Raw genomic sequence first — 27,159 nt, forward strand, 5'->3', positions numbered from 1 at the left:
TCAGGAATTTCTAGGTATCGTATTGTTAATGATGATCAATTTAATACCTCTGTGATTGATTACTAATTTAATACCTCAGAAAATGTACTCTGTGTATCTTCAATCCTTTGAAATTTATTAAGGTTTGTTTATTAAGAGGGCCCCGCATATGGTCTAACTTGGTGAATGTTCTATATGCTTTTTTACACAGTCTCTCAATCTCTGTCTTTTACATAAAAGTATTTAGGGCCAGGCTTGGTGGCTCACACCTGTAATCCCAGCACTTTGGGAGGTTGAGGCAGGCGGATCACCGAGGTCAGGAGATCGAGACCATCCTGGCTAACATGGTGAAAACCCGTCTCTACTAAAAATACAAAAAATTAGCCGGGCATGGTGGTGGGTGCCTATAGTCCCAGCTAATTGGGAGGCTGAGGCAGGAGAATGGCATGAACCCGGGAGGCGGAGCTTGCAGTGAGCCGAGATCACGCCACTGCACTCCAGCCTGGGTGGCAGAGCGAGACTCCGTCTCAAAAAGAAAAAAAGTATTTAGGTCATTGATATTAGATAACTATTACTATATGGTCGGGTTTACTATCTTGGTTTGGTTTTCTATTTGTCTCATGTTTCTTTTTTCTTTGCTTGCCCTTCTCACTCTTATTTTGGGTGAACTGAATATCATGCAGTATGCCATTGACTTCATTTATTAAATTTTAGCTCAGCCTCTTGGTGTTGTTTCTAGAATTTTCTCTAAAAATTGAAACATGCATCTTTAACTTGTCCATGCTACCAAACTCCAGCCTGCCTGCCAGCATACCCCCTCTGCCTCCTATGTGTCACCTCCCACTGTGGATTGTCTGTCCCTCGTCCACACCATTTCTCCAGTCCTGGGATCTGTTCCTGCATGCATTCGCCTACCAGATACACACTTACTGGGCACCACACTAGCTCAGGAAGAAGGTACCAAGAAATAGAAGGGAAGTTGGCTCCTTCCACCACCAAAAGTGACAAGTGATAAGGCAATTTAATCATTAACTATTAACTACAAGACCAATTTGAGATGATGCTGTTGATGTAAACAATATTATTATAAGGATAAAGCCAGGCCGGGTACAGTGGCTCACATCCGTAATCCCAGCACTTTGGGAGGCCAAGGCGGGCAAATCACCTGAGGTCAGGAGTTTGAGACCAGCCTGGCCAACATGGTGAAACCCCATCGCTACTAAAAATACAAAAATTAGCCAGGTATGTTGGCTCACACCTGCAATCCCAGCACTTTGGGAGACCGAGGAGGGCCAATCGTTTGAGGTCAGCAGTTTAAGACCAGCCTGGCCAACATGGTGAAACTCCATCTCTACTAAAAATACAAATATTATCCAGGCATGGGGGCACACACCTGTAATCTCAGCTACTCAGGAGGCTGAGGCAGGAGAATCGCTTGAAATAGGAAGCGGAGGTTGCAGTGAGCTGAGATCGTGCCACTGCGCTCCAGCCTGGGTGACAGAGTAAGACTGTGTCTCAATTTTGTTTTTAAAAGGATAAAGTCAACCCTCTCTTTCACTCTTCCATCGTCTCACAAGCATTCCTGGTCAGATAGACCTAAATGTAAACATTGTGGGCTTCTGCACAAAAAGATCACCCGGGTCTGGCTGCAGTCATTGAACTAGAAAAGCCGGAAGGATCCTGGGTGATATGGAACCAATATTCCACACTGGTGCCTTTGAGGATGCTTTAACAGCACCTTGAAATAATAAGACCAATGCACAGATCTATATGTGTAAGGATGTGCACAGAAGTGCCTTTTATAATTGCATGAAAGTTCATTTTATTAGGGGACTGATTCGAATCAACTATGGTTAATTATATGCATAATACTATTCAACCTTTTGAAATAGTGATGTTGGCCTACAGATGACATGGAAGGATATCCAGAATGTGTATGTCCAGTGAGAAAAGCAAGTCACTGAACACTATGTACTGGGTAATCTCGTTTGTATAAATGTATTAAGGGCAATGAGATCACAGTATAAGGTGTACAGTATGGACGGCATCTAGTTTTGAACCCTGCTATATGCCAGGACATAACACAGTGATTAACAGATTAACACGTAGTGGGTTATCAATAAATATTTGTTGAATATACACTTAATTAAAAATCTGGACTGCTAACCCCCTAGTTACTAGTAATAGGACAATGGATGATAATTTTTTCTTTTTTAATGACTTTAAGTTTTATTTTTTTCCACAAGAAACATGCTGAGAAGAGGATTGCACAGGCTGCTTTCAAAATAACACCAGAATAAATACATACGTAGTGTAAGCAAGCGAACACTATTGTATCAAAAGCCCCTCGTTGTATCTGTCAGTGGTGGAGGCAGTCAGCGGTTCACTGAGGTTCTACTGAGCTCCGTGGACCGCAGAGTTGTCTTCACAAGTTTGTTTCTAGGGACCAACTAGTGACTTTGTGATGTCAATCTGTCCCAGGTCCATGGCCAAAGAGAAAAAAATAATGCTGAAAAAGTCAAAATTCTTAGAATTCTTAGAGAATTATAAAACTGCATAGGGGCTGGGCATGGTGGCTCATGTGTGTAGTCCTAGCACTTTGGGAGGCTGAGGCAGGCGGATGACCTGAGGTCAGGAGTTTGAGACCAGCCTGGCCAAGATGGTGAAACCCCATCTCTACTAAAAATACAAAAATTAGCTGGGTGTGGTGGTGTGTGCCTGTAGTCCCAGATACTCAGGAGGCTGAGGCAGGAGAATCGCTTGAATCCAGAAGATGGAGGTTGCAGTGAACCGAAATTGCACCACTGCACTCCAGCCTGGGTGACAGAGTGAGACTCCATCTCAAAAAAGAAAACAAAACAAAAAAACTGCACAAGGATATGAATTTCTGAATAGATTTCTGAGTCACATTCCACTCTCCGGAGAATAAAGATAAGTTCATAATTATTGTGTCCAGTATGAAGCACATACCGGAAAAAGACTTTTGAAAGGATGCAAGTAGAGAACAATTCTTTCTTTCTTTTCCTTTGTTTGTTTGTGTTTTTTTTTTTTTTTTTTACAAAGTCTCGCTCTGTGGCCAGGCTGGAGAGCAGTGGCGCAATCTCGGCTCACTGCAACCTCCACCTCCCAGGTTCAAGCAGTTCTCTTGCCTCAGTCTCCCAAGTAGCTGAGACTACAGGCGTGCACCACCATGCCCAGCTAATTTTTGTATTATTAGAGACGGGATTGCACCATGTTGGCTAGGATGGTCTCGATCTCTTGACCTCATGATCTTCCAGCCTCAGACTTCCAAAGTGCTGGGATTACAGACGTGAGCCACTGAGTCCGGCCGATGACAATTCTTTCTACCACAGTAATCACAGGAGTGGTAACAAAATGATTATTCTCAAACTAAAATGAAAAAACCCAATAAAATCCCTGAGCTTCCAGGATCAGAGAATGGCACAGAAAGCAGTATAAGAGGCCAGGAGAAAATATAAGATTTTAAATATTTTATGTATACCTTTCTTTTTATTTTGCACTGACTAAAAAATAAAGAAAAAATATTTAAGTTAGCTCACAAAATACTTTTTTTAAAAAAAGACATGGAGGACATTAGGAAGACAGGGAAGAAAATTAGGTCCAAAGAAAGAAAGTGAATCTAGGGATGAGATTAATACACAAAATGTTTGCCTTGAAAGTCCTTTACACTTGCTAGATATGGGTCACAATTTGACTCAACTTCCCAGCAGCCTATGCAAAGAAGAAAAAAGACCAGCTGTATTACTCACAATGTCCATTGGATGAAAACAAATCCGCTGCTCAGAAGACGAATTCCAAGACCAGAAAGGTATTTCTTCCACGTGTTTCTATCCAAATGGCCTGTGTCATATAGTAAACAAGGCCCTAAAACCATCTTTACAGTAAACAAAACAATGAGTACCACGAGGATTGCTAAACTCCATTATTTAAGTTAACACATTAACCCATGTGAGTGTAAATAAAGCAATCCTACCGGGGTGGGAAAGCATGGGGTTATCCAAGCCACCACATTCAATCCCAGAATAAATGCTAATGAGGAATGGAGCTCTCTCGTGCATGAATGAATGTGTGACTGCCCATGATATCGTGATACAATAAAAAATATGCATTTAGTCTTCATCCCAAGTTCCTGGCACAGAACTCCTAAAACCCTTCGAATTTCTGAGTGATAGGAGTGAGGAGTATTTGTTACACATCATAAACCTTCTGCAACCAAACCTGAGTTTATGCTAATAAGCTGACTCTTGGAGGCTGGGGCTGATGGCCAGAGGAAATAACCTTGTATTTAAAGGGTTGCAACTTTCAGCTCCCTTATTCTCTATTCCCCTGACCCCCACTCCCTACCCCCTACTCCCCTGTTCACCCCAACCTCCAGAGAGTGGAGAGGGGCTACAGATTGAGGTAATCACTAATGACCAAAGATTTAATCAGTCATGTCCACATAACCAGAACCTCCACAAAAACCCGAAACAGGCTGGGTGCAGTGGCTCATGCCTGTAATCCCAGCACTTTGAAAGGCTGAGGTGGGAGGATCGCTTGAGGTCAGGAGTTCGTGACTAGCTTGGCCAACGTGGCAAAACCCTGTCTCTACTAAAAATACAAAAATTAGCTGAGCGTGGTATCCTGCACCTATAATCCCAGCTACTTGGGAGGCTGAGGCAAGAGAATCACTTGAACTCGTGGAGTGGAGGTTGCAGTGAGCTGCGATCATGCCACTGCACTCCAGCCTGGGTGACAGAGAGAGACTGTCAAAAACAAACAAACAAACAAACAAAAAACAAAGGCATTTGGAGAGCTTCTGGGTGGGTGAGTATCCTTTCTGGGAGAGGGGTAGGCTCCAACTTCATGAGGACAGAAGCTCCTCTGCTCAGGAGCCTGAGGGACCTTTCCCTATGTACCTGCTCCTCACCTGGCTTCCATCTGTGCCCTTTATTATATCCCATATAATAACCAGTAAACAGAAATCAAGTGTTTCCCTGAGAAACACTGTTAAAACAAATGCTGTTACAACAAATTACAGGACCTGAGCAAGGGTTCATAGGGGTCCCCAATTTGTAGCCAAGTCAGACAGAAGTGTGAATAACCTGGGGACCCACTATTTGAGATTGGCGTCTGAAGTGGGGGGCAGGCTTGTGGGACTGAGCCCTTAACCTGCATGCTTTGATGGAACTCTAGTTTGTTCATGCTAGAATCAAATCACTGGACACACAGCTGGTATCCGCAGAGAACTGGAGAGTTTCGTGATATGGAAAAGCTACATATTTGGTGCCGGAAGTGCTGTTAGTAGAGAGCATGCTTTTTCTTTGTACTGCCATCGAGACAAGTCTTCCTACATGTTTCTTTAATTCCACCAAATGTTTGCTAAGTATTGAACAGTAGTGAGTTTGAGGTTGTGGCTCTGATCTAACAAGGATCCAGAACATTCCACATTGCTGGTTAAGTGTAAATCTCAGTGTTTGAATAGACAGCTACGCAGGGTTAACAACCTCTTCTGAAAGTCAAGGGGCCCAAATAGAGGCCACTGGAACCCTCACAGAGTGGGGCCAAGCAGACAGGCCACTCCAGTTTCAGCTTCAGACTCACACACAAATGACTGGACTCCAAATTCTTGTGTCAGTGTTCCCGAGCTTTTCAGGTTCAAGAACCTTTTTTTTTTTTTTTTTTTTTTGAGACGAAGTCTCGCTCTGTTGCCAGGCTGGAATGCAGTGGCACAATCTCGGCTCACTGCAAGCTCTGCCTCCCGGGTTCACGCCATTCTCCTACCTCAGCCTCCCGAGTAGCTGGGACTACAGGCGCCTGCCACCACGCCCGGCTAGTTTTTTGTATTTTTAGTAGAGACGGGGTTTCACCGCGTAAGCCAGGATGGTCTCCATCTCCTGACCTTGTGATCCGCACGCTTCGGCCTACCAGAGTGCTGGGATTACAGGCGTGAGCCACCGAGCCCTGTTCAAGAACCATTTTTAATGCTCCCCATGTGTATAATAGTAATCATACTGTTGGAATTGGTTGACTGAAAAATATACACAATGGCCGGCTGCAGTGGCTCATGCCTGTAATCCCAGCACTTTGGGAGGCCGAGGTGGACGGATCACTTGAGGTCCAGGAGTTCGAGACCAGCCTGGTCGACATGGTGAAACCCCATCTCTACTAAAAATACAAAAATTAGCCAGGCATGGTGGTGGGTGCCTGTAATCCCAGCTACTCAGGAGGCTGTGGCACGAGAATCACTTGAACCCAGGAGACAGAGTTTGCAGTGAGCCAAGATTGCACCACTGCACTCCAGCCTGGGTGACAGAGCGAGACTTCATCTCAAAATAAAAATAAAAATAAAAAAAGAAAAAGAAAAGTATGCACAATGACAGACCCCTTTTTAAAATTTATGCATATAATAAATACTCATTGTAGAAAACTCAACCACGCAAAAATCAAAGTTTTTTTTTAAATCACCTTTTTGCTTACCTGATGCCCAGACAGGTATCATTCTATTGGAGTGGGAGGTCTTTTGGGCAGGTGGGGGGCCAGGGTCTATCTACTTCTCTCTAGGGAAGCCAACAGGGAATCAAATATTCTCTCTTCCAGTCTCTTTATAACTAGTACATAGTCATGTGATCTGAGCTTAGCCTATCAGATGCTCCTGCCAAGGACTTTGGATTGTGAGGAAGTGATGCAAAGGCCCTGTGGTCAACCAGAGATTTTTCACAAAGGCTGCACAGAGTCAAGAGTCCAATAGCATGGTCCTGAGGGGCCAGCAGCAATAATGCCAGGGCCAACATCCCAAGCTGACTGTTCCTGGTCTCCCTGATTCCAACAGAACATCCCAGAGGGACTTCTTTGATATGTCCCTTGAATTAAGTGGATGCCAGGTCCCCCTTGAAAAGACCATGTGATAACATCAAAAATGTATTTTCTTTGTTTTAGCCCTGTCTTTCCCACAGGGGAACTGACCATGGACCAGGGAAACTACAGTGGGGAAAGGGATGATCCAGACCTTTGAGGGGGTATGGGACATTAAACTGACATAGACCTCCTGGGGAACAGAACACTACTGACAAATTTGATGGGATTCCTGTTCATGGTAGGCCTGATGGAATCCTGAACCCATCATTTCTCCAGTACCTGGGTGTAGAGTTGGAATAGATCCCCTAAGCTACAGGTGGAATCCCCACACCGGCTCTGTGACCCAAAGAGTAAGGGCTATCATGACAGAGGGAGGACCCACCCCAGTCCCTTCAACAAAATAGCAAATCTAGAGGAACACTGCACCCCTGGTGGGAACACAGATGTTGGTATCACTGTGAATGAGTCAAAAGGGGTGTGTGGGGGGGTGTGTGTGTGTGTGCACACACGCACGTGCACGTGTGGAAGCGGTGGGTGATTCCCCTCACAACGGCCTGCATAACTCTCCCGTCTTTGGCCAGTGCAGAATAGTGGGTCCTGGAGGGGGTGGACAACAGCACATTGTCTGCATCTTGCTCTTGGGCTCTGTGCTGGGTGGATCTTGACCACCTCACCATCCTGCAGGACATCGCGCTGGCCCACGGCACAGACTGTATCAGGCCTAGGACTTGGTGAGGTGCCTTAGATGCTCCAGAAGTTACTTATATTCACCAATGGCCTCCTTATGGCTTCCAAAAGGAAGTAAGTGAATGGGTAGATTAATTACTCAGTATTTTATACAAATAGATTGGACAAGGCTTGGCTCTTAAAGATAGCAATCCCAAATAGCAGCAAGATGTTTAGCTTTTTTCTTTTCTACTTTGTTTAATGTATTTTCTGATCAAAGTATGTAATAATATACATAGTTTTTTTTTAGGGCAAGTAAAATGGCTTTTATAATGGAAACAAAGCTGCCCCCTGGTTTTCCTTCCAACTCTGAGCTCCACTCCAAAAACGCCACCACTTTTCAAAATGTAAACTTGTTATTATATTAAGAGAAAGACATAAATCATAAGTGACCAGCTCAATACATTTTTACAAAGTGAACACACCTATGTAAAAAACACATACTTTGAACAATTCAGGTTTGAGTTTTTGGGTGGTTACTTCCAAGTAGCAAAATAAGATCCTCACATACAACTTTAACTTTATTTGTTTTATTATTATTATTATTTTATATATATATATATATATTTTTTTGAGACAGGGTCTTGCTCTGTCATCCAGGTTGGAGGGCAGTGGCATTATCTCAGCCAACAGCAACCTCTGCCTCCCGGGTTCAAGTGATTCTCCTGCTGCAGCCTCCCAAGAAGATGGGATTACAGGAGCACACCACTACGCCCGGCTAATTTTCGTGCTTTTAGTAGAAATGGGGTTTCACCATGTTGGCCAGGCTGGTCTCGAATTTCTGACCTCAAGTGATCTGCCTGCCTCTGCCTCCCAAAGCGCTGGGACTACAGGCATGAGCCACTGCACCTGGCCTTAACTTTAATAAACCTATATTTGAGTAGACAGTTCATTCCTGTGGAACAAAATTCAAAAGAAACAAATGGGTAGGCAGTGTTAAATGTCCCTCCCACCTATAAATCTTAACCTGTCAGTTCCCTTTGTCAGAAGCCATCCTGTTACAGGTATCTTGGATTTCCTTCTAAAGGCAATTGATTATTTGAGCTATTTTAAATATTTTATTTAATAATTTATGTCCTATCTCAATATAAAACAATTTAAGGAAGATGTTGGGTTATACAATTTGAAGGGCAGAATTACTCTCAAAGCAGTGAAAACTGACAACACCAAAGAAGTGAAGTGTTCACTGAGCTTTTCCAAATAGCGTTAACAATTCATAGAAAGATACTGATTATTTTGGCCTTTCCCTCATGGTAGCAAGAGGGCTGCCATAGCTCCAAATATCAGGACTTCACACAACATTCTGTGAAGCAAGGAAGAGGATGGCCCCAAAAGGGCCTGTCAACTTCCCTAGTCAGGGAAGGAAATCTTTCCTGGAAATCTCTCCTTATCTTGGACTGGCTAGAACTGAGCAGCATGCCTACCTCAAGACCAGTCACTAGCAATTAAGAACAGTTGGCTTCTTCTATTCACGCTTCGACCCCTGAGGCTGGGTCCATTGCTTTTATACCAAAATCAGGGCTCAGTAAGCATGAGTGACCAATAAGCAGAAAACCAACAGTGTCTGCCACAGCCAGTACCTTTGTCCTGTCACTGTCTAAAGCTGAAAACCAATCTAAACTAAGTTGATAATCAGGCCATGGAAATAAATCAACCTTGGAAGAGAATGATGATAGCATGCCTTCTAGACCTGTGCTGTCCAATATGGTAGCCACTAGCCACACGTGCCATTTAAACTTAACTTTACATTACTTAAAATTAAATAAAACTTTAAATGCAGTTCCTCAGTCACACAAGCCACATCTCAATGGTTCAAGAGCCTCATGTGACTAGTGGCTACTGTACTGGATAGCACAGATTTAGAACATTTTCTTCGTTGCAGAAAGCTCTGTTGGTAGCCACTGCCTGTCCATCTGCCACTACCACTGATAAGAGGCTTCTCTAAAGCGGTGAGGTGAGAGTTTCACTGTCTCCTCAATGTCATGCCACCATATTGTCATTAGCAACACTGCCATCATCTTTGTCCAGTGCAACCCGAAACTGGTAAGCTGAACATCCTCTAGCCAGTGATCACAGAAGCTTCCTGACGAGATCTGGTGCAGAGGAGCCTCATGTTTCCATGCACTTAGCCCATCTTCCTGACCCAGTTCTTGATCCACTCCTCTGGGAAAGAGAGGCGCTGGCCAGGAGATGGCTTGAGCAACTAAGGTTATCATAAGATTATTTTAATGGTTACCTTGTTCTATATCAGGCACCTTGTGAATGACGATCATGAAGTCACCCACTGCCCATTGCCCCAAAGCTCGCACACTTCCTATTTTTTCATCACCCAGGGGCTGAGGGGCTGCAGAAAGTGAATAGAATGAGATATATAGGTACAGGGGCAGGGTGCCTGTGGTGGGCACAACCCTCATGCCCACCCCACAGATACAGCTCACATTGTATTTGATACTCTGTAAAAGGGCACCTGCTGTAAGACTTGGGGGAGGAATAAGGTTGCCTCCAGTGATAACTGCCCTTTGCTCCACTTTAACCTCAATGGGCCTGACAGTTGACGTACCAGCTTGGGTGCAGTTGGTGCAACCCTGTCCTTGGGGAGGGAAAGGCCAACCGGGGCCCCATTCAGCTTTTAGAGACCATGGTTTCTTCCTGGCCACTTTTGGCTGGTGCCATTCTCCCAGGAGGGGACCTTGGGAGACTTACACTGAAGCTGTCACTTGATCTGGCCTGGGAGATTTGAAAGGAGGTCCAAATTGAGTGGCTTCAAAGTCACCATATGTCCTTGCAGCACAGATGAGCTGCTGTTCTCCTCCTTGCCCCTACTGGGGCCTCAGGTGCTCACAGATCCCCACAAAATCACCTTACAGCTGTGGCCACCAAGGTGACAGGTGCACACACTCTCCCCCAAGTTATGTGCTAGGTGTCTGCTGATGGAGGACTGCCCCCACTGTGATGCCCTCAGCCAGTACAGGTGTGTCCTGGGGGCCTGCCTGCCCCTCCTCCTGGCACCACTGACTAGTCCAGGGCTCAGCAGGAGCATGATAGGCACTGAAGCCTGACTTCTGCCCCTCAGCATTTCCTGCAGGCTTCTTAAATCCCATTTATGCCTAGTGTTCCATTATTGGAACGCTGAGCATGCGGGAGTTATTTATAGCCTACTGCTCAAGGTCATTGCCAAAGTCTGATTTTTCACACGTCAGCAATTCAAAAAATTGCAACCTCCTGCATAAGTGGGTTAACAAACCTTCACCAGACCCCTAAAGTTCAGGTGAAACTGAGATATTTAACCGCCATAAGAACACCAGCTGGCACAGAGATCTGCATTCCTGGTGCCCTGATGGGAACCAGCCTGGGCCTGGCAGAGGAGGAAACGAGGCCCCAGCACATCGGCGAGCAGGTCTGCTCCACCTCGGGGGCCCCCAGCGCTTGTCACACCCAGTTTCAAGTTTCCAGCCCCTCTCCCCACCTCAGCCTCATTCCTCCGTGGGTCCTGGGGCCTCCTCCAGTTTCTTTTCCCTCTGAGGTCTTCCTCACATTCAAGCTCTTCCTCCCTCTACCTGGCTCCCCAGGAAGCCAGAAAGCCTCCCCTGGTCCAGGCTTCCTTGTAGCCCCCACATCAAACATCTTAGGGAAAAAGAGGGAAAGTACAGGGAAACAAGAGAGGAAGGAAAGGAAGGAAGAGAGAAAGGGCAAGGTGGGGAGAGGAGAAGGGAGGAAAGGAAGAAAGAAGGAGAGGAGAATAGGGTGACAGAGCGTGAGTAAAGAGGAGAAAGGAGCTGGCAAGCAACTAGAGGGAGAATACTCCTTGTTTTCCAAACCAGCACTTTCTGGTCACTCTGTTTTGGTTTGTTTTTTTGTTTGTTTTGGTTTGTTTTGGTTTTGGTTTTGTTTTTTTTGTTTTGTTTTGTTTTTGATCTCTCACCCAGGCTGGAGTGCGGTGGCACAATCACGGCTCACTGCAGCCTCAACCTCCTGGGCTCAAGCCATCCACCCACCTCAACCTCCCAAGGAGTAACTGGGACTAGGTACACACCACCACACTCAACTAGCTTTTTGATTTTTGTTTGTTTGTTTGTATAGGGATGGGGTCTCGCTATGATGCCCAGGCTGGTCTGAAACTCCTGGACTCAATCAATCCTCCCGCCTCAGTTTCCCAAAGTACCAGGATTACAGGTGTGAGCCACCACACCAGCCTCTTATCACTTGATTCCCATCAAATTCTGTTTAAGTGAACATGAAAAGGTAAAGTATTTCAGAAATCCCAGTTTACTTTATATCTTCATTGAACACCAGAGAACAAAGAAGTCCATTAATTTTATGATGTTTTCAGGGTGTGAAGGGAGAGGAGGAAGAAATATTCTTGGCATCTTGCCTTTTTTTTTAAAAAAAAAAGGATCTTTGCAATTTCCTGTTAATTTAATACCAGAACCTTTGCTTTGTAAATAACACAGATAAAGATAAACTGTACTAGCCCTGGACTCCAACCTTTGTTTAACATTCCACCCCCCTCTGATCCATCCCCCATCCCACCTATGGAAATTTGTAATTAGTTGTGGAGATTTAGAGGCTGAGAATATATAGCTTAGGAGGCAGAGCATGTTGGTTTTAGACAAGCCTTGTAAGAATGTGCTAAAAATCCCAGTATACCTGACAGTTCTTCTCTAGAACTTGTCTTTCTCTCTTCCTCAGAGGTGGCCTACATGGGGTTAATTCCCTTTTCGGTCAACTTGTAGGTTTCGCCCCGGCTCTGCCACCCATACTCCCAGTCTATTATACCCATTTAGGCTGTGCTTTGGTGGTATGGCCTTGCACTGTTATTTAGACAAGTGATTTAATCCCTCTTACTTGCTATTATTGAGCACTCTTAGTTCCTTTTTTTTTTTTTACATGGCTTCACTCTGCTGCCCAGGCTGGACTGCAGTGGTGTAATCTCGGCTCACTGCAACCTCCGCCTCCTGGGTTCAAGCGAGTCTCCTGCCTCAGCCTCCCAAGTAGCTGGGATTACAGGCACACACCACCATGCCCAGCTAATTTTTGTATTTTTAGTAGAGACAGGGTTTCGCCATTTTGGTCAGCTTGGTCTCGAACTCCTGACTTCAGATGATCTGCCGGCCTCAGCCTCCCAAAGTGCTAAGGTTACAGGCATAAGCCACCACGCCCAGCCCAATTTAGTTTCCTTTTTGATGGGGTACTTCCTCCAATAGTGTTTTCAAAGAGGGGTTATATGTGATATGCCTTCTGATTCTTTACATACCTGATAATTTAGCTAGAAATACAAAACTAGGGTCAAAGTTATTTTTCTTTGATACTTTAAAACAATTTTTCCATTTTTTCTTAAACTCAATGTTGTTGCTAAGAAATCTGAAGTCAACCAGATTTTTGTTCCTTCCTTAGTCCTTCTACTATCCAGCTTCTGGGAACACAGGTGTGATGCCCCAAGTTTTAGCTGCCAATTTGGATCATGAAGATGTCAGAGGGCAACAGTGACCTGGTATGAAATTTGAGTCCTCAAACACCTAGTAAAGCAGAACTATTATACTATTTCAGCCACAAACTGTCCATCTCCAGATTCTACAAAAGAGAAAAAGAAGTTTTCATTGTTATTAGTATTGTCTGTGTCATTAAGAAATGAATCTTAATTCATATATCCATTAAACCTGCTTTGTTTTATACTTTCCAGAAATCTAATTATTTTTATTTTGTATTTTATTTTATTTTATTTTATTTTTTGAGGCAGAGTTTTGCTCTTGATGCCCAGGCTGGAGTGTAATGGTATGATCTTGGCTCACCAAAACCTCCACCTCCTGGGTTCAAGCCATTCTCCTGCCTCAGCCTCCCAAGTAGCTGGGACTACAGGTATGCGCCACCTTGGCCGGCTAATTTTGTATTTTTAGTAGAGACAGGGTTTCTCCATGTTGGTCAGGCTGGTCTCGAGCCCCTGACCTCAGGTGATCTACCCGCCTTGGCCTTCCAAAGTGCTGGGATTACATGCATAAGCCACAGCACCCGGCCCCAGAAGTCTAATTATTTTTCCCAGTGAATTCACGTTTCCCTAGATATCAGCTACCTTGGCTGGGGATGAGTAAACCTAGGCTCTTCCTATATCCCACCTGGGAGCTTAAGGAAGAGGGGTGTGATGGGACTTGCCTCTGGCATCAAATGTGAATGTAGCCACTCCCCATGTACCACCCTCACACACACCAGACACCCCACTCAGGGAACTTCTGGGCACTCTCCCCTGGCCAATGAATGCTCTTTCATATGGTGGGTCTTGTGGTTGGAATTCCTGACTCATGAAGTGAGAAGAAGAGGCTGCCCGGTCTGGTTGTTCCGTGCTGCTAGCCCCAGCCTGATATCGCCATCCCTGGCTAGCACAGCTGTTTTCTGCCTCCTAGCACCATGGCAGTGGTGGGGGGTGGAGATGGGGTTAAGAAATGGTCTACTCAGGCCAATGCAGGCAAAGAAAAGAGCATAAGTGTATAGTGTTCGCTCAGCCCATCCCCCTTCTATAGCACTGAGGGAAGGAGGCAACAGGCCTTTCCCGGTTTTACACTGGTTTCTCAGAGTCCTTACTAACTCCCCTCTTCCTTCTGCGGCATCTTTAGGGTACTATTCAGAGGAAGGCGCCAGCCCTTTAAGTACATTATCATCTTGTCACTTTCTGCTTTAATTTTACATTTCATTAAAAATTATGTGAGATGTAAAACTCAGTTCTTCAGTTGCACTCGCCAGATTTCAAGTACTCAATAATAGTCACATATGGTGCAGATAATATAAAACTTTTCCATCATCGCAGAATGTTCTATTGGACAAGGCTGACCTAGATCCTTACAAGGAAGGGAAATGCATTCCTGCTTCTGACCTGGCCCCTTGCCCCCCACGCAGACCAGAGCACCATCGGTGTCCTGCATCTGGCCCCCTTGACTTTCTGCTTTACGGAAACAGTCTGGGTTTCACCCCCAGCGCCTAGGGCAGTACAATAAATATTTGTGGAAATAGTGGACCCTCGGTCAGTTTTTGCTAAATGTTGAAGACCAGAGGGAAAGCTGGGTGGCAGAAATAACCCCTGCTTGCTCTCTTTTATCTCACCTTCCTACCCACTTATCTGCGCCCTCCGCCCCTTACCCCCTTACCCTCCACCCCACCTCCGCAAAACCCCAAACTGTGCGGGACTCTGCTCCAGGTCTCCAAACCATCTTATCTAGTGATGGGATTAATTGTCTGTCTTCCCACCCTCGGCTGCCCAGCGCCTGCACCTAGTAGGTGCTCAGTGAGTATGTGTGGCATGGATTAATGAATGAATGAATGACTCTCCGTTTTCCCACGTCTGCGCAGGGACTTCGGGAGGAGCCACCCTTGGAGGGCTGGGGGGAAAGCCCTCTTCTCCAACCCGGGCCCGCGATGAGGGCTGCGCCCAGGGGAGCGTGCACACAGAGGCCCCGTCCGGGGGCCCGGGGGTCCGGCTGGGCTCGGCCCTCCGGGGCGTGTCCTCCGTGCCGGGGCGCCACCGCCCCGAGAGGCGGGCAGCGGGTGCGCCCGAGCCGCAGCGGCCGCAGAGGGCAGGCGGCAGCCAGCATGGAGCGCGAGCTGGAGGCGCTGTCGGCCCGGCCCGCGCGCCCGGCCGAGCCGCCCTTCCAGGCGCTGGTGGAGGCGGCTGGGGGCCGCGGGCAGGTGCTACTGGTGGGCGAGCTGTGGGAGCGCGAGCAGAGCCGCGCGCTCCTGCAGGACTTCGCAAGAGCGGTGTTCCCGCCGGAGCCAGGCGCGGGCAAGCTAGGCGGCGCGGCTGCAGAGGGCGCAGGGCCCGGGGCGGCGCGCGGGGCGCAGAGGGCTGCGCGGACGACTGGGGCGGCGAGGACGGCGGGGGCGGCGGCTGCGCGCGCCATCCGCTCGCAGCTGGTCTTCGTGCTGTGCCGCGCGTCATCCCTGACCGCCCGGGAGCCGCGGCGCCGCCTGCGGGAGATGCTGCGGGACGTGCGCGGCCGGCGGCGGGCCGGGGCGGCGCTGGTCGGGGTGCTGGTGGCCGAGGCCGGGCCGGAGGACGCGGTGGCGCCGGGGCTGCGGCTGCTGGAGGCGCTGCTGCGCGCCGTGTTCGGCCGCCAGGCGGGAGGTCCAGTGCAGGCGGCCGCCTACCACCCCGGCCTCCCGGCCTCCTGCCTGGCCGTCCAGGCGGCCGCCTGCAGGGCCCTGCAAGCCGCAGGAGCCGGGCAACCAGGTGAGACTGCGCGGGGCCCGGCGGGGCGCGGGCGGGCGGTAGCTCGGGCACGTACCCCAAGTTGGACCCCTTTGGCCAGTCCCCCTCATTGAGCACCGAGGTAAACTGAGGCTCAGAGCAGGGAGGTGCCTAGAGCCAGGCCGCGCAGCTAGCAGAGAACAGGCCCTGCGTAGGGGGTCGAGTCTGTCCCGGAAGGGTCCCGAGTGCATGGGAGATGCCTAGGGGGCGTGGGAAAGCTGAGAGGCCGAGCAGAAGGCAGAGGGAGTGGGTAGAGAGAAGGGATGAATCGGGCAGGGCCGAGATCTAGGAGTTAGGGGGTGGGTGAGGGCGGGGAGAGGAAAAGAGGGTTAGGGAAGGAAATGGGAAAGCCTTGGGATGGGAAAGTTTCAAGGGGGTGGATAGGGGCTAAGGAGATTGGCGGTATCAGGAGCTAAATTCTAGGACGCTGTGCAGCTAGACATGCGTCGGGAGCCCTAGGAGGGGCGGAGGGGCGGAGGGGCATGTCCAGCGCGGTGGAGGCTTCTTGGAAGCCCTGGTTTTATTAAGAGGGCAAGGAACGGGTGCTCGGGACTTGGAGAGTGGGGAGGTGAGAGGGACTAAGAGCACATTTTCTAGTGATTTCTGGCCGCCCACCAAGGCTGTGCACCCAACTGCTGTGTCTCTCTGCCTCCCCCAGGTCTGCTGAGGCCACCTTTTCCCTCCACATTCTCCTAAAAGGTGGAAGGGGTTTAAGGGTCTTTTCCCAGCCCCCGTGACTGCTGCCATCAGCAAAAGGGTCAGGATCTCCTTCCTCCTGGAACGCAAGGCTTTACGGGAACTCTCCCGTGTTCTAGGATGAAAACATGCACATTAGGAGTTGCTGCATCTGGCAAACCCGGGAGATCTTTGCTTTCTCTCACTGCCCAGCTGGGCAGCCCTTCACGCCCTCCAGCCTCTTCCTCTTAAGTAGATAATGCAGAGAGTGGCTGTATTGTGTGTCTCCTGGGGTATTGGCGTTGGTCGGGGGGCGGGGGGTCCCAGCAAGGAGACCTGGTACCTGTGATGCTACCAATGTCACATTCACCTGCCAGCCTGGCCTGCCTAGGCGGGTGCGCCTGCCCTAACCCTCCTCCCTTAGGGCGCAATCCCTTTTTTTTGTTGAGGTTGTGATTGTTCTGATTTTGGTTTCAACCGCTTTGCTGACCTGGCCTCCTAGGGAAAGCAGGGAATTCACACACATTTTCTGTACCCTAAAGAGTGCATGCTTTTTCTTTTTTTTAGATGATGTTTTGCTTTGTTGCCCAGGCTGGAGTGGCAGTGGTGCGATCTCGACTCACTGCAACCTCCGCCTCCCGAGTTCAAGCGATTCTCCCATCTCAACCTCCCAAGTAGCTGGGACTACAGGCGCCTGCCACCACGCCCAGCTAATTTTTGTATTTTTAGTAGAGACGGGGTTCCGCCATATTGACCAGGCTAGTCTCGAACTGCTGACCTCAAGTGATCCACCCACTTTGGCCTCCCAAAGTGCCAGGATTACAGGCGTGAACTACCACGCCCAGTCCCTCCTAAACTTTTTGTAGACACATTGCTGTTGCCTCAGCCTGAAGAGCCTTTTCTCCTCCCTCCTCCTCACCTGGCCAATCCCATTTGTGCATTCAGAACTGGACTTCCTCCTCCAGGAAGGCTTCCTTGACTTTCCCTGCTCCCATTTGCAAGTTCACTGGCGAAATCCCAGAACCCTTTATCGCTTTGCTCTCTGAGCTCTTACCACATGATTTTTCGTTCCCTTGTGAACATGATTTTGTTCTCTTGTGGGTTTAAACACCATCCGCAGTCCCATTTCCTGATACCATGCCTGGCATGCAGAAAGACTGAATGAATCCTCCCTTCCTTTTAAATAAACACTAATACTTTTGAGATTTTAACACTTTGCAAAGGAATTGTTCTCTACTATGTTAAGCACTTTCCTACTTTTATGAAAACATACTGAACAAAATTAAACCTCACAAATGACTAAAGGTAACGAGTGTAATTATAACTTATAGCCCACTGATTTCTTTGCCGCTTTTGCAATGGACAGCACTATTATCCTCACATCAAATGGATTCATGTCACTAAGATTTCGCTAGTGGTTGCATCTGTTTTTTTAAAGTTTTCTGATTTCTTTCCTCACCGTCTGATGATAATTTTTATTGTAGGTTGCTTGCCTTTTGGCAGTGCCCTTTTACCCAGTTTGTGGTACCTAATCCAGCTGCTTTTGGGTTGAAAAACTAAGGATACAGTCTCATTACATTTAGGCGCAGGTTGAGAGTAAATAGGTCCTGAACAAAGATTATGAACAAGGATTTTCCTTGTTTTGGTTGCCTGAAGTCTTTAAAAAAAAACCAACCAAACAAATAAACAGCCTTGTTCCTGTTGACTTTATAGATTACTAAAACATATATCTATTCCTGCCAAGAAAGAGTTTGAACTAAAATCAGAGGGAATGTGCAGCTCTTTGAGTATTTTGTTTGGTGCTATGTAATTGTAATTAATTTCATGTCATTTTCAATGCTTTAGTTTCCCCAACATGGTACCTACATCATAGGGTTTTTGTGAGAATTAAATGAGATAACATAGATAAAGTAAAGCAATCATTTTTAAAGTTCGTTTTTAAAGTACAAAAACCCACCCACTTTTGCAAGTCAGACTTCGTGTTTTTAATCAGACAGTTGAAACTAGGGCAGTTGACAGTTGAGGCTCTTGATTTGCTAAACAAAATCTCTCAGTCTTGTGAAGTGGAAACCATGTGACCCTCTGACTCAGGTTTTGTGTTCTTCCTAGTGGAAGGAGCCTGGGAGAGACCAGGCCTCCCTGGACTGCTGGCCTGCTTTTCCTGGGGTCCCTGGAGCCGGAGGAAGGACCAGGATGTTGCTGCCTGCAGAAGCCCAGCTCATGGTGAGTGCTCCCCGACTTCCTGCACCCTGAAGGCCAGGTGCACGGAATTATGGGAGTGGTCACGTGAACTTGGGGACCTTAGGGACAGAGTGGACCAACATCTATGGAGTGCTTGCCATGTGCCAGGTGTGGGGGTGAGCAATGTGAGGTGCCCATATGCCAGGCAGTGGGCACATGCGCTCGATCAGGCTGGGCTCTTTCCCCAGGAGTCTCCACCTAATAAAGACAGTATGGGGAGGATTGTAACAAAGGTGTCTCCAGGTGCATGCTGGGGTGCATGGGACCAAACACAGCGAGTCTCCCTGGAGGATCCAGGGAGTGTCCTGGAGCAAGTGACATTTGAACTGGGGGATGAAGGGATTTTCATAGGAAGATTTAGAAAAGGAGCACTGAGCTAAGGAGTGACAGCATGACGTCATGATCAGAAAAGGGACCACCATCGAGAGGCCCCAGGGGTAAGGTGCAGAAGGAAACCAGTGAGGGCCAAGGCTGAAGGGAAGAGTTTGGACCAAATCAGGGTCCCAGATGTGCAGCCTTCAGAAGTAGTGTGCCGTGAGCGATTGCTGAGTGGAGAGATTGGGGTGTGTTTAGAGAGGTGGACTCCAGGAGAGGGAGACACCTCGGCAGAGCCCAGCTAGGAGGAGGCTGCCATGTCCCAGGAGGGGTAACAGGTGACCTGGGCCCGACCTGGGCAGTGGGAATGGAGGGGAGAAAACTCAGCCAGGAGCCACACCTGGGTGGAATCATCAGGCCACTAAATGGAAGTGAGGGAGAAGGGGAAGGGGAAGACACCCCTAGATGTCAATGCTGATGTTAGGGACATAGGAAGCGCACTGATTCTCCCCTTTGCCACATGAGATGCTTTAAGACACCTGCGGATGCCTAAAACCATGGGTAGCACTAAGCCTGACGTATACGCTGTTTTTTCCTGTACATACATACCTATGATAAAGCTTAATTTATAAACTAGGCACAGTGAAGACATTTAACAATATATAATAGAAGTTACATGAATGAGGTATCTCTCTGAAAATATCTTATTGGACTGTACCGCAGGTAACTGAAACTGTGGATAGTTATGCCGTGGATGGGAGTGGCTACAGTACTCGGAAGGCTGTAGCCTGCTGAATGGACATAGCCCTGTCCCAAAGTGCACTGAGAAGTATAGCTTTGTTAAAGAAACAATGAACGGTGATTCAAAATTAACTTTCATTGTGTCTCTTGTTTAAGAAAGAAAACCATTAGTTGATGTGTCAGTCTTCATTGCTGCATAAGACATGATCGCAAGTCGGGCATGGTGGCTCATGCCTGTAATCCCAGCACTTTGGGAGGCCGAGGTGGGCAGATGACCCGAGGTCAGGAGTTCAAAACCAGCCTGACCAATATGGTGAAACCCTATCTCTACTAAAAATACAAAGTTAGCCAGGCGTGGTGACACATGCCTGTAATCCCAGCTACTCCATCTCAAAATAAATAAATAAATAAATAATTGCAAGCTTCACAGCTTCAAAGGCACTGATTAGGTCCCTGACTTCTTGCTGGCTGTCAGCTGGGACTGCTCTCAGCTCCGAGGCCCCTGCCATTCCTTGCTCTCACAAGCCCTCTCACAAGAGATCCTCCTTCAGCCAGCAGGAGAACCCCCTCTCCAGTCTGCTAGGAGGGAGTTCATATAACTTAAGGAGTCAAGGGAGTCACTAGCCACTGCGTTTGTCAGAGAGGCACCCTACGCCCCAGAGTGACTAAGCTGTCACATTCACAGAGCCCATCAGACTCAAGGAAGGGCTTTCTAAGGGGCCAGAATCTTGGGGGCTATCTTAGAATTCTGCCTATCATATTTGAAAACTCAAAAAAAAAATAAACAAAAAAAAAAGAAAGAAAACAAATGTGAAATACCATTCACTAATTCCATCATGCAGAGATAACTACAATTATATTTTGGGGTACACCATTCTATTTACCTATCTCTCCTTGTGCTATTTAAAATTTAATAAACTCCTATATCATCTTCAAAATGCAGCAGATTTTTAAAATGTTTAATTGCAAAAATGCTAACTTCAACCCCTCTGCCTTCATTTTGGATATACCTGGAAACTAAAGGAGAAAAGATGAAGCAACAGAATCATTAACCATTTTACATAAATTTTGGATAATTTCTCTCTCTGTGGTATGTACAAATCTCATGTAGAAGTGAATGTGTTAAAATGCAAATGGCATTTATGGACTATGTACACACATTGATACTATATGATAAATATAGGATATCATAATCACATGCATTTATACAATCATGAGTTGCTTAATGACAGGGATATACATTCTGAAAGATACATCTTTAGGGGATTTTGTCGTGTGAACACGATAGAGCGTACTTACAAACCTGGATGGTACAACCTACTACACGCCTACACGACATGGCATAGCCTGTTGCTCCTAGTCTACAAACCTGTGCAGCAGGTTACGGTCCTGAATATTGTGGGCAACTGTAACACAGTGGTAAGTAGCTGTGTGTCTCAACATACCTAAACATAGTAAACGCGCAGTAAAAATATGCTATAAAAGATCAAAAAATGGTACATCTGCTTAGGGCACTTACCATGAATGAAGCTTGCAAGGCTGGAAGTTGCTCTGGCTAAGTCAGCAAGTGACTGGTGAGTGAATGGGAAGACCTAGGATATTACTGTGCACTACTGTCGACTATAGAGACACAGCACACTTAGGCTACACTACATTTATTGTAAAATAGTTCTTTCTTCAATAATAACTTAACCTTAGCTTACTGTAACTTTTTTACTTTATAAACTTTTTGATTTTTTAGCCAGGTGTGATGGTGCGTGCCTGTAGTCCCTGCTACTCCAGAGGCCAAGGCAGGAGGATCGCTCAGGCCCAACAGTTCAAGGCTGTAATCCTGCAATTGGGCTGCAGCCTGCACAACATAGTGAGACTGTCTCAAAAAAAAAAAAAAAAAAAAAAAACCTTTTTAAATTATTAAAAGCTTTTTGACTCTTTTGTAGTAATACTTGGCTTAAAACACAAAACATTGCAGAAATGTACAAAAATGTTTTCTTTCTTTATATCCTTATTCAATAAGCTTTTCCTATTTTAATTTTTTTTTTTTTTTTTTTTTTTTTTTGGCTAAAAACTAAGACATAAACATGTGCCTTAGCCTACACCTACACACAAGGTCAGGATCATCAGTATCACTGTCTTCTGCCTCTACATCTTGTCCCACTGGAAGGTCTTCAGGGACAATAACACACATGGAGCTGTCACCTCCTACGATAATGCCTTCTTCTGGATACTTCTTGAAGGGCCTGCCTGAGGCAGTTTTACAATTAACTATATATATATGTAAACTTTATATGTGTGTGTATATATATATATCTTTATATATATACATACGTAAGTAGAGGGAGTACACTCTAAAATAATGTTAAAACATGTAGTAGGCTGAGGCTGGCGGATCACTTGAAGTCGGGAGTTCCAAACCAGCCTGGCCCGCATGGTGAAACCCCATCTCTACTAAAAATACACAAATTAGCCAGGCGTGGTGGCATTGCCTGTAATCTCAGCTACTTGGGAGGCTCAGGCAGGAGAACTGCTTGAACCTGGGAGGCGGAGGTTGCAGTGAGCCGAGATTTTGCCAATGCACTCCAGCGGCATTGCTCTCTCTCTCTCTCTCTCTCTCTCTCTCTCTCTCTCTCTCCATATATATGTGTATATACATGTATATATATGGAGAGAGAGAGAACAGTAACAGTCATTTCTTATTATTATCAAGTATTGTCTACATTGTCCACGGTATATAACTGTATGTGCTAGACTTTTGTATGATTGGCAGTGCGGTAGGTTTCCACCAGCATTGCCACAAACATGTGAGTAACGCTTTGTACTGCAACATCAGGACAGCTGCAAGGTTACTAGGTGACAGGAATTTTTTAGCTGTGTTTCAATCTTTTTTTTTTTTTTTGCAATGGAGTCTTGCTCTGTTGCCTAGGCTGGAGTGCAGTGGCGCAGTCTCGGCTCACTGCAAGTTCCGTCTCCCAAGTTCACGCCATTCTCCTAGCTGGAACTGCAGGCGCCCACCACCACACCTGGCTAATTTTTTGTATTTTTAGTAGAGACAAGGTTTCACTGTGTTAGCCAGGATGGTCTTGATCTCCTGACCTTGTGATCCGCCCGCCTTGGCCTCCCAAAGTGCTGGGATTACAGGCATGAGCCACCATGCCCGGACAGCTGTGTTTCAATCTTATGGGACCACTCTCTTATTAAGGTTCATAATTGACCAAAATGTCATTATGTTGCACGTGACTGTACTTACTGTTTTGGAATCTTCTTTCTTCATCAATAACATACTATAACTGCCTTCCACAGCAATAATTATATGTCAATAGCATATTTTCTTTTTTGAGGTAATTCTAGATTAACATGCAGTGGCAAGAAATCATACAGAAATCCCAGCACTTTGTGAGGCCGAGGCAGGAGGATAGCTTGAGCTCAGGAGTTCGAGACCAGCATGAGTGACACAGTGAGACCCCGTCTCAAAAAACAAAAAAGGCAATCACACAGAGAGATCCTGCGTACACTTTGCCCAGTTTCCCCCAATGGTAACATTTTGCAAAACTGTAGTGCAATAGAACAAACGGGATATTGACATTGGCACAGTCCACAGATCTTATTCAGATTTCCCCAATTTTACTTCTATTCAGTGTGTGTGTGTGTGTGTGTGTGTGTATGTGTGTGTGTTTAGATCTGTGGAATTTTATGTATTATCTTTAATGCCTGAATCCCATTATATGAGTGAGCCATAGTTCACTCAACCAGTCCCATTGTTGGACATTGAATCAGGACACTTTCAACTGCAAGTAAAGATACCATGACTCACACTAGCACAAGCAGTAAGAGAAATCATTATCTCACCTAAAAGACAGTCCAGAGGTGGAGTCAGCTTCAGAGTTGGTTGATTCAGGGGGTCAGGGACCCCAGCAAGGACACAGGCTTGCTCTTTCTCTCTGTTGGGCCATCTTCAGTGTCAGTTTCATCCTTAGGCCAGTAGCAAGATAGCTCCAGCAGGTCCACTAATTATTCCTAATTATTTTCTTAGGATAAAATCCTAGAAGTGGAATTTGTGGGTCAAAGGGTATGTACATTGTTAAGGTTTTTGATATGTATTTTGTTTTGGTTTTTAAGTAGATATTTGCTGGGGCCAACTTTCTCCTTTTCCTTCCTAGATAACTCACTCATAACCTTTCTCTTCTGATTCAGTGATTTCTTCTCCTGTGTTCCAGAAAACTTCCAGGAACCTGAGGAGGAGCTGGCACTAACAGCCATATTTCCCAATGGAGACTGTGAGGACCTTGGAAGGGGGTCAAAAGCCTGTGATGGAGTCATCCACACTCCTGCTGAGCCCACCGGGGACTCAAGATGAAGGCTGGACCCTTGGGCTGTCCCTGGCTCGTTTAACCTACAGGCTAGGGGCTGGTGCCCTCTCACTGGCCCCTAGGTCTCCATGGAGACTACAGAAAGCCCCGCCTGCTGGAGGCCTGCCACACTCACAGTTACCAGCTAGACGGTGGGACTTACTAGGACAAGCAGGACCTAAAACAGTGTCTCCCCTGGGAACCTACTCCCCACCCAGCATTTGCTGAGTCTGATCACAGGGAGGTTATTTTGTCTCTCTTGCTCGGTTTCTCTGAGCCACTGAGACAGATGGCTCTCTGCTTTGAGGCTCTACAGAGCTGTGGCATCCCATGGTGTGTTTGCAGTGTTCCGGGCACATGCATGGGCACCAATCATTGAGAGTGCAGCTGGGAAGAATTCTGGGCCAGAAGTCATCAGAGCTGAGGTGTGGCCTTACACATGTCACTTAGTCTCTGGGCCTTCTGTTTCACAAATGCATGAGGGGGCCACCAGCCCAGTGACTTTAAACCAGGGGCAGCTTGTCCCTCCAGGCAGCACTGGAAACGTGTGTGTGTTGAGGGGGTCACAGTGACTGTGGGGGCACCCCTGGCATCTAGTGGGCATCCCACAATGTGCAGAACAGTCTCCGACAGCAAAGAATTGGTCCATTCAATGCCAGTTGTAGTACCTTTGAGACATTCTGCCTGAGCCAATGCCTTCTCCCTGTCACGGTCCCCCAGAGCACAGAGGGTCAGGCTTCCCTGGACCTTGGCTCCCAGAGCAAGCCAAAATAAAGACCACACTGTTGCCTTGGGGGCTTGTCGGGCCAGGGCCAAGAAGGTCTGTGTGCTGCAGGGTGGGGACAGAAATAGCCATGCATGCCTGGGAGAACAAAGAGCCTCTTTCTTTCTCATGTTGACATCGACTTTCTGTGCCAAGTCCTCTGGGTATAAGGATGCTAGGGAATTCCTATAGGCACCAAACAGAAGGAAAGCCAGGGGCTTGGACTACTGGGTATGGACTTGCTGTAGGTCTCAGGTCTGAGCCTAAGCTCATTGCAGACACAGCCCTGCTGGGTTCTGTGTTTCTGTGGGGTTCTGGAATTCCTTCCTGTGTGTCCGTGAGTCTGACAGAATCGATGATGTTCCCTTAGAGCTGGGAAATCCATGTGTTTACTCGCAGAGGGAACTCACCATTACCTCCCTTGTCTTCTTTGCCTGCCTTGGAGAAATCCAGAGTCTTCGGAATGGCAAAGGCAGCTCCTGGATCTCCCTGGAGGGGAGGCACCAGCTGAGGGAAGTAGCTCCCTTCATTCATGATGCACAGTTTACTCAGCAGATACACAACTGTGCCTACTATTTGCTCAGTGCCCTGCAAGGTGCTGCCTAACTTTGATTCGTTATTTCAGCTGTCTCCAAGATGGTGCCAAATGGTGCAATGGGAAACCTGTTTTGGTTGGGGGGCTCTATATCACTGGCCCCAGAACTCCCGGCTGCCAGGGTAGCCCCTACCCCCAGCCCCTTGCCCCTGGACAGCAATGGGTCTCACCTTTAGCCTCTGCCCCCAGTTCTGGTCTGACCCAACAGAGGGGCTCTGTGATATTGAGGAGGGGCCCTTCCTGCTCTGTGCCTCAACCTATTCTCCCTAATAGGGAGTCTAATCCTATTCCTTCCCTGCCTGATGAGGATGGTATGAGGACGAGCAGGACGGCATCTTATTTGGGGTTTTTTTTTTGGCAGTGGGCCTCATTTTAATCCTGCAGGACTACCTGCCAGTAGATCCATCCAGCTGCTTCCTTGTAGACAAGAATGAGCTCAATGAATTGTGATTCACTGATTTTATTGATTTTGTTTTAAAACAGGGAGACTGGTATGTTTGAAGCTGCTATCATTTTCTGTTTCTTATTTTCTTTGTAATCACCTTGTTAAAGTTTTCTTATTTGGTGGGAGAGGGAGCTTTGTTTAAGTGTGGAATTTGCCTAGGGCAGAAGTTATAAGGCTTCATAACCTTTTGTATGTATTGACAATATTTGAAACTCGGGAGATTACGTATAAAAAATACCTAGTTTTCTGGGTGGAGGATGGGGCATGCTGTCATCTCAAGTCTGCTGCGGCTCACCCCCACCACCATTACCCCCTCCCCCACCCTTCCCATCCCCCACTGCACTTCACTCATGGAGGACGTCTGCCTGGTGCTGGTCCAGGCGGGCAGGTGAGTTTGTAGCCTCTGCTCCAAAGGATGGTTTACACATTTTCATTTTCATTACCTTCAGTATTCCTGTGAATGGTTCAAGAGAGAAAGTCTTTGTTTACTAAGATTTGGGTTCTCCCTCCCAAGTGACAATAAAGGGCTGAGATCCATCTCAGCTTCTTTGAGATATAGTCACCATAGGCATCATCATTGTAGGGGCAGTCTCATTGCTGTCTTCTAGCAGACAGAAGAATTAGGTGCCAGAAAGGACAATCTCGACGGTGGGTCCCTTCCCTGAAGGACCCTAAGAAGGCATAAAGGTTGGGGTGGAGGGTGGTGTGTGAAGGAGGAGGCCCTTGATTAGGTCAGTGGTCCCTGGGAGCCCTCTTCCAGAGGCTTCCAGCCGGGTGACAGTCTGGGCTCTCGGGTACTAATCTTTCTAATATGGCAGTGGTTGTGGTGCTTCTGACTTGAATTGGAAATTCCCATATCTAATAAAACCAAGAAGTACCTCGTTGATATCTTATTGAAAGCAAAATGGATCTTCTTCATTCTCATAAGGGGCTCCTAACCGGGACCCTGGAGAGCAGGGAAGCTTGGCAGATGGTGGAAATCTGTGGCCTGAAAGCCTCCCAACCTCTGCCCTGGATGACATCTCCCCTGCCCTGCCAGCTGGGATTAAAAAACCCGTAGCCAAAAGCATAAGTACGTATTTAGAAAACGATTTTTACATTTTTATAGAGACAGGGTCTCACTACGTTGCTCAGGCTGGTTTCAAACTCCTGGGCTCAAGTGATCCTCCCACCTCGGCCTCCCAAAGTGCTGAGATGAGAGGCATGAGCTACTGGCCAGATTTTTGAAAAGATAGCATTCAGCTTAGG

General features: G+C 47.0%; 1 protein-coding gene across 1 annotated transcript; it reads left to right on the forward strand.

Moving 5' to 3' along the window:
• Nucleotides 1–15,100: 15,100 nt before the first annotated feature.
• Nucleotides 15,101–26,804, forward strand: C10H2orf72 (chromosome 10 C2orf72 homolog). Its single transcript, XM_003908060.4, has 3 exons — nt 15,101–15,775; nt 18,578–18,691; nt 23,977–26,804. Exons 1-3 carry the CDS (start codon nt 15,139–15,141, stop codon nt 24,114–24,116), a joined length of 891 nt encoding a protein of 296 aa, XP_003908109.2. The 5' UTR covers nt 15,101–15,138; the 3' UTR covers nt 24,117–26,804.
• Nucleotides 26,805–27,159: the final 355 nt, after the last annotated feature.

The sequence above is a fragment of the Papio anubis genome, chromosome 10 (genome assembly GCF_008728515.1).
Source record: "Papio anubis isolate 15944 chromosome 10, Panubis1.0, whole genome shotgun sequence".
Taxonomy (NCBI): Eukaryota; Metazoa; Chordata; class Mammalia; order Primates; family Cercopithecidae; genus Papio; species Papio anubis.

Bases quoted from the DNA above. Each gene is read 5' to 3' on its own strand.
- C10H2orf72 (XM_003908060.4), top strand. From the start codon at position 15,139: ATGGAGCGCGAGCTGGAGGCGCTGTCGGCCCGGCCCGCGCGCCCGGCC. The intron at 15,776-18,577 runs GTGAGACTGCGC...TGTTCTTCCTAG, and splicing joins CGCAGGAGCCGGGCAACCAG to TGGAAGGAGCCTGGGAGAGA. The intron at 18,692-23,976 runs GTGAGTGCTCCC...CCTGTGTTCCAG, and splicing joins CTGCAGAAGCCCAGCTCATG to AAAACTTCCAGGAACCTGAG.